Consider the following 7,962-nt stretch of genomic DNA (forward strand, 5'->3'; position numbering starts at 1 on the left):
ATAATAATAATAATAATAATAATAATAATAATAATAATAATAATAATAATAATAATAATAATAATAATAATAATAATAATAATAATAATAATAATATGTTGATATTATATAATAATAATAATAATAATAATAATAATAATAATACATTTTATTTAAGGCGCCTTTCAAATCACTCAAGGTCACCGTACATCATGAACAATAAATAAAACAGCAATAAATAACAATAAATAGCAATATCAATGAACCATAATAAGAAAAGGAGCAGTTAAAAAAACAACAACAACAATTAAAGATTTGAGTGTAGACAGTAATCATGTAGGATAAGCTATTCTGAATAAGTGAGTTTTGAGTTTAGCTTTGAATTGGGATAACGAATCTAAGTTGCGGATGTTAGCTGGGAGAGAATTCCAAAGGTGAGGAGCAGCACGGCTAAAGGCTCTATGACCCATGGTGGTTAAATGAGCCGTGGGTGTATGGAGAAGACCTAGTGAGAAAGAACGAAGGGTTCGAGAAGGGGTGTAGGGCTGAATAAGATCTGAGAGGTAAGTTGGAGCGAGGTTATGGAGAGTTTTATACGTGAGAAGAAGAATTTTAAATTCAATGCGAAATTTGATGGGAAGCCAATGAAGCTGTTTAAGAGATGGAGTAATGTGTTGTATAAATGGAGGCCGGGTTATGATACGAGCGGCTGAATTCTGAATCAACTGGAGTTTATGGAGAAGCTTGTGTGATAAACCAAATAAAAGAGAATTACAGTAGTCGATGCGAGAGGTGACAAGTGAGTGAACTAGAATGGCAGTACTGTGTGGAGTGAGAGATGAACGAAGGCGAGCAATATTACGGAGATGAAAGTAACAAGACCGGGTTATACTATTAATGTAAAGATGTATATGTAAAGATGCAGAAAATGTATCTGTAAAGTTAATAAAAGTTACAGATGTGAAATTGTGTGCTGATTCTCTGGCCTTTTTTAATTAATTGTACCAGTTTTGTATTTACCTGAATGCTCACTGTAATCTCATGTTTGTATGTCCGTGCTGTGGATTTTTAGGGTGTGGGGTTTTCCCGTCAAGCTGTGCTTTTGCAATTCTTCTGCTCTAATAATCAAAGCCCCAGCGGCCATCACTCGGGTATTTTTATATCTTGGATAGTATTCAATTTAGGCATAAGAATACAAATGATTCCCTAATTGAAACCTAATTTTTGGCCGATCCTTTCAAAATATGACTATCTCTCTATTTGTAATGCATCTTATAAGCCCATAAATACATAATCTGCATGAGTGTTGCTGTGCAGAGAAAGAAGAATCATGCCTGTTGTGTAAGAGCACTTTTCTCAAATCCCATGATTTCTAATCAATTGAATCTATGTCTTCTCATTCGTGAAAGTCGGTGGATCTGGTGTGACAGGAAAGTGTCAGGTGATATTAAGGAGGGCGGTGGTGATGAGGTTTTACACATCAGCAAGCGAGCCAAAAAAAAAAAAAAAAACAGAGATAAAAGTAAAAAGATATTCACTTGTGTTCAAAAGTTTGGGATTGGTTTGATTTTTTTATTTATTTTTAATTTTTTGTGAAAGAAGTCGCCAAGGCTGCATTTGTTTGATAAAAAATACAGTAAAAACAGTAATATTGTGGAATAATATTACAATTTAAAATAACTGTTTTCTATTGTAGTATGTTTTAAAATATAATTTATTCCTGTGATGCAAAGCTGAATTTCCAGCATCATTACTCCAGTCTTCAGTGTCACATGATCCTTCAGAAATCATTCTAATATGCTGATTTGCTGCTCAAGAAACATTTATTATTATTATCAAAGTTGAAAACAGTTGTTCTGCTTCATATTTTTGTGGAAACCATGATATGCTCCCCACCCCAGGATTCTTTGATGAATAGAAAGATCAAAATAACACTATATTATAATTAGAAATGTTTTGTAACATTATTACAGTCTTTACTGTCACTTTTGATTAATGCATCATTATTGTATAAAAAATAAATTATTATAAAAATAAAATGACTGACCCTAAAACTTTGAATCGTAGTTGTATAATTGATAGATAGATAGATTTTTTGGGGGTCCAGAGTGTGGAGACCAGAATATTGACATATACATTAATCAAGTAGGCCAGAAAGTAAAAGAAACAAACCCACCAAGAAAAGAATAAATGATCCCCCAGCACTCAGAACACCTTAGCAACCACCCACATCGTCCTAACAACCACATAACAATGTGCTAAAATACATTCCAAACAGCTTAGCTATACAGCATGACAACCACTAACAACACTCTTCCATAATGATGGCAAATTTGCACATGCAAGCACCATTGTCTTTAGAAGATGCAAAGATGTAGCTGTCTTTTCACTCTTCTGCAGTTACCATGCGTATTGCCTGCTGGGGGATGGAGAGATGTCTGAGGGGGCCGTGTGGGAGGCCATGGCCTTCGCGTCCTACTACCAGTTGGATAATCTGTTGGCCATACTAGACATCAACCGGCTGGGCCAGAGTGATCCAGCACCACTGCAGCACCACGTGGAGAAGTACCAGAGACGCTGTGAAGCCTTTGGGTAAGTTGGGTGGTGGTGGTAGAAGGCATGGGCTGGGAACTAAAATATTGTGGGTTCAAACCCCAGAACCTCAGATCCATGAGGCATCACCACTGGACCCTTGGGCGAGACACTTGACCTCTAGTTGTTCTAAAAATATCTGAAAATGGCATGGGTGAATTTCTAAAACATGTCAAGTTTCAATCTAAAATCAAAAGAAATAAGAAATTATTTTTTCTTTAAAGAAAAAGATGCCTGTTTTTTGGACAATTATGATTTTGTGCACTGTGGCAGTATGTTCATGACAATTAAACAGAATTGACCCTTCGCAAAGACCCTCCCCCGTTCATTACTGTTGCTATGTCCGACAAGCCATGGCGCTCTCATGCTACACATCATGTTCTCACGCAGTGAAAAATACATCACATCACAATTTTGTAAAAATTCAAACAATAAATCCTGTTTTGTGGCTCTTTAATGTGTCGTGACAGATGTAGCACCTCAGTTCAAGCTGCACATGAACCGATCATCTCTTCCTCTTTACTAGTTATAGCACAAAATAAACATGAACATAAGAAGGTGTCTTGTTTCAACCATGGAAAGACGTCAATGCACACCATTTTTCAAGTTCAAGTCCACCAACGTTAATCAACTCTTCTGTCTGGTTTGTTTGTTGGACAGAATGGCTGATTCAGCGTTATGATTGGTCAGATTGCCTGTCGATCAAACTCCCGGTGAATGAATTACATAAGCAAAATTATATCAAAAGTAAAACGGCTGCATGCATTAAAGTAACAAGAATTTGGGGTTGTAACGTTCCTAATTATGATGAAAATAATGTCACAATTAAATTTCAGCAATTCTATTTAATTTGGATATTCTTTTAGATTCGCTCAGATAACCTAAAATGTATTAATGGTTTATTTAGCTTTCTTTTTTTTAGCTACTTTAGACTACTTTTAGCTCATTTTATTATGTTTTTTTTTAAAGATATTCCAGAGTTACTTTAGTATTATTCATACACTATTATAGAAAGCATTATTATTTTGAGTTTTTTTTTTCACTTTTATTTAATTTTTTTTTTAATGGTTTATTTAGCTTTCTTTTTTTTAGCTACTTTAGACTACTTTTAGCTCATTTTATTATGTTTTTTTTAAAGATATTCCAGAGTTACTTTAGTATTATTCATACACTATTATAGAAAGCATTATTATTTTGAGGTTTTTTTTCACTTTTATTTAAATTTTTTTTAGTTTAACGTTTAGTAACTTTGTTTTGTGATTTTTGTCATTTTTTATTAGTTTTTGTACCTCTTTACTAGTTATAGCACAAAATAAACATGAATATAAGAAGGTGTCTTGTTTCAACCATGGAAAGACGTCAATGCACACCATTTTTCAAGTTCAAGTCCACCAACGTTAATCAACTCTTCTGTCTGGTTTGTTTGTTGGACAGAATGGCTGATTCAGCGTTATGATTGGTCAGATTGCCTGTCGATCAAACTCCCGGTGAATGAATTACATAAGCAAAATTATATCAAAAGTAAAACGGCTGCATGCATTAAAGTAACAAGAATTTGGGGTTGTAACGTTCCTAATTATGATGAAAATAATGTCACAATTAAATTTCAGCAATTCTATTTAATTTGGATATTCTTTTAGATTCGCTCAGATAACCTAAAATGTATTAATGGTTTATTTAGCTTTCTTTTTTTTAGCTACTTTAGACTACTTTTAGCTCATTTTATTATGTTTTTTTTAAAGATATTCCAGAGTTACTTTAGTATTATTCATACACTATTATAGAAAGCATTATTATTTTGAGTTTTTTTTTTCACTTTTATTTAATTTTTTTTTTGTTTAACGTTTAGTAACTTTGTTTTGTGATTTTTGTCATTTTTTATTAGTTTTTGTATTTTAGAGCATTTTAATATAGATTTAATTTATTCTTTTTATTTCAGTTTTAGTAATTGTAGTACTTCAACTTAAAGGCACAATATGTAATTTTCACTGCTAGAGGGTGCGTATTCAAAATAAACAAAGAGACAAAGGCGTAGTTTGATGAGTGTGGAATCATGGGAGTTGTGGTCTTCATCCCCACAGCCGATGCAATCCGATGGAACTCGGGCAGAAATCATGTTTATGGATGAGCTAATGATTTATTAAAGTAGTAGAATGAAACAGGGTGAGGCTGAAAGCCGTCGAAGTGAAACAAGGCTTTATTATGCCACAGTCGACCGCTTCCGCTCCTTTCGGTCGTGCATATGTGGGAAAAAAAGCAGCGCTGTTTTATCATTTTATCATTTATCATATAGCAGCTGCTTTATTACATTTGAAAGTTCTGTTATAATGCTACTCGTCACCGGTCTATTAAAATGCACAACATATTAAAGCGTCTTTGGTGTTTCCATGTTTTCTACAAAACAAAACAGGAACTCGAGGGGTTATGACGTCATTGGCAGGCGACACAATGACACTATGGACACGGTCCGTGTCACTAGTTAAAATTGCTTATTTCTCTGGATTTAAACATTCTTTGGAACATTCGGGATAACGTAAGTATACAAGTCAGCAAATATATAACACTGTTCTAGTTGTTTTTGGATATTTTAATAAAAAAATCTTACATATTGTGCCTTTAAACAAAAATTAAAAATGTTGGCCGACTAACAAAAATGAAATAATATAATATAATGTGTTTATTTTTTTTAGTTTTTGATTTTAGTCTAGTATTTTCATTTTATTTTATTGCTTTATTTTATTTTTAGTTAACAATAACAACTCTGGGGTCTACATGCTGATATGTGTATTTATTTGTGTTTTTGTGTGTGCAGTGAAAAGCCATCAGTTAGTTTGTTATTTGTTGTTGTTGTTTTTAGGTGGCATGCTATCATTGTGGACGGCCACAGTGTGGAGGAGCTGTGTAAAGCCATGAGCCAACCACGCCACCAACCCACTGCCATCATCGCCAAAACCATCAAGGGCAAAGGCATTCCTGGTATATTTCTTCCCATTACTTCCAAATCTATAAATAGTGATATAGCTCCATATTCTTTGATCAGAATATTCTGTTATCCTCAGTGGCAGAAGATAAGATGGGATGGCATGGCAAGGTGCTGTCAAAGGACATGGCAGAGAGTGTCACGAGAGACCTCCAGAGCCGCATCCTCAACAGTAACAAGCGCATGTACCCGGCTTCACCCATTGAAGACACTCCACCCGTGAGTCTGCGCAATGTCCGCATGCCCAGCGCTCCCAGCTACAAAACTGGAGAGAAGGTGAGAGTTCAAGGTGATGGATGGATGGATGATATATTGGTTTAACATCATGGTCTACCTCTCTTCACCATGTTCTTTTCCAACAGATTGCCACCTGCAAGGCGTATGGGATGGCCATGGCCAAACTGGGACGTTATAACGAGCGAGTGGTGGCTATGGATGTCGACACCAAAAATTTCACCCACTCAGAAATCTTTAAAAATGAGCATCCCAACCGCTTTATTGAGTGCTACAGTGCAGAGCAGAACATGGTAGGAAATTATGATGATATTTTATCATCATGATGATATTTTAAAGAACCAAAATGGCAAGTACTTCCATGACTGTCCTGAATTCCTGGTTGAAATATCCATTTTCCATATTAATATTTCAATATTAAAAGGGATGGTCCACAAGTCAAAATCTGCTCCAAACATGTCTATGAAGTAACATGTAATTTATTTAAGCCACAAAATAAACTTAATTCCATAAAATTGTTATAATGAACTATGCAACAAGCATTTTGCACATCTCCAGCATGTTGTATAATTATCAAATCAAACATAGTTCATCCCTCACACACGTTATCAGTGTGATAACTCAGTTGTTTAAGAGATTAAAGCAATTATCAAAGTTTAATTTTCCAATAAAAGATGATAATTGTTTACATGATTTGTTACATTTAACTGTTACACAAAACGGTTTGGTTACCAAACATTCTTCGAAATATCTTCTTGTATGTTCCACAGAATGACTGAAATTTCATTTTTGGGTGGACTATCCCTTTAATTGCTATATTTTAGCAGCCTTGAGAGTTTTCAGAGCCAAATCAAAGGTCTGCACATTTGAGAGACTATATTAATGACTGAAGCATCCTTAAATGCTCCCAAGATTGTTCTGATAAAGCAGTGCTCTGGGATTGGCTATGTAAAACGCCCCTCAAAGCACCAAAGCTGCTGGTTTGTTGAATAATACATGGCGCTCTATCCATAATGCAGCAGTTAAGATGTGACCCACTTACGCTCCATTTAGCACCACGCCCTGCTGCAGTGCTTTTCCCCGAGAAGCCATGCAGAAAACCTGCGCCGCCTCTTTTTCATCTCATAAGCACATTTTTTATGATCTGTATAGTTACTGTTAGCCAAAATATTTCTGCTTTGTCTCTGTATAGTCATTGTTCACTTGGTGCATGTGGGAGGTAAAATGTAGGTCACTTACAACCTACTAAAGAATGAGGATGTATGAGCTATTAAACTACTTATGTCTGGTTTATCTACCCATAGATTACCAATGTCATTTAGTTCAAAGATTTACTAGTGTTACTAGATTTACTGGTTGGTGGCTGGAGTGTTGCTAGGTTGCTCTTGTGCTGGCCCATGTTAAAAGAGTCCAGACTTGTTTTCTCAAGTTTTTTGCCCACTATCATCCAACACATGTAAACCATAAGTCTGATCTGTAAGAAAAGTATGTATTTAACAGGAATGTTGTGGGATCAGGAACCAAAAAAAACCAATAACAATATCCAACTCTCATAGGTCAGCGTTGCCACAGGCTGTGCGGCACGTGAGCGAAATGTTGTGTTCGCCAGCGGCCTGGCGACCTTCTTCACCCGTGCCTATGACCAGCTCCGCATGGCCGCCATCTCAGACAGCAACATAAACCTCTGTGGTTCCCACTGCGGCCTGTCCGTCGGTAAGAAGTGCTTCCTTTTTTTTAAGGCTACAATTTATTTTCTAACAGACAGATGCACTCTCCAATCAAAATCATTCCTTTTAAGCCCCGCCCATTTCCAGCACCTCCCATTCTCCTCTCTCACACGTTGCAGCTGTGACTCTAAAGATGATGTTTTGGAATAGATTTGTGAGCGATTCACCCCTCCTTTTTCCTGAAGCTGTCTTTCTAATGTGTGTTTTGTTCTCCTGGTGGTCTGGCGGTGGTGCGACTCTTAGCACAACCCCTTCTCCCTCTCTCCCTCCCCCTGTGTATCTCGGAGGCTGTCTCCGGGTGACCTGGCATCCCCTCCATTAGCACAGGTACACTGCATGCCAGTCCGACTGTCTGTACACCTGCCTGACTGTCTGCTCGACTGTCGCATGCAAATGCTGTTCGGTCTAAATTAATAATGCAAGTATGTGGCTGGTGTTGTGTGTGTGTGT

The 7,962-nt window shown here is 36.3% G+C and overlaps 1 protein-coding gene across 1 annotated transcript in view; it reads left to right on the forward strand.

Annotated features, from left to right (window-relative positions):
- Positions 1-7,962, forward strand: part of LOC107582382 (transketolase-like) — a 24,031-nt gene that overhangs the window by 5,262 nt on the left and 10,807 nt on the right. Inside the window, exons 5-9 of the mRNA XM_016268193.1 lie at positions 2,380-2,571; positions 5,429-5,547; positions 5,631-5,827; positions 5,914-6,078; positions 7,342-7,498. Of these exons, the coding sequence (XP_016123679.1) occupies positions 2,380-2,571; positions 5,429-5,547; positions 5,631-5,827; positions 5,914-6,078; positions 7,342-7,498 (830 nt within the window). The remainder of the gene's footprint in view (positions 1-2,379; positions 2,572-5,428; positions 5,548-5,630; positions 5,828-5,913; positions 6,079-7,341; positions 7,499-7,962) is intronic.

This window comes from Sinocyclocheilus grahami, unplaced genomic scaffold (assembly GCF_001515645.1).
Source record: "Sinocyclocheilus grahami isolate Dianchi unplaced genomic scaffold, SAMN03320097.WGS_v1.1 scaffold44.1, whole genome shotgun sequence".
Taxonomy (NCBI): domain Eukaryota; kingdom Metazoa; phylum Chordata; class Actinopteri; order Cypriniformes; family Cyprinidae; genus Sinocyclocheilus; species Sinocyclocheilus grahami.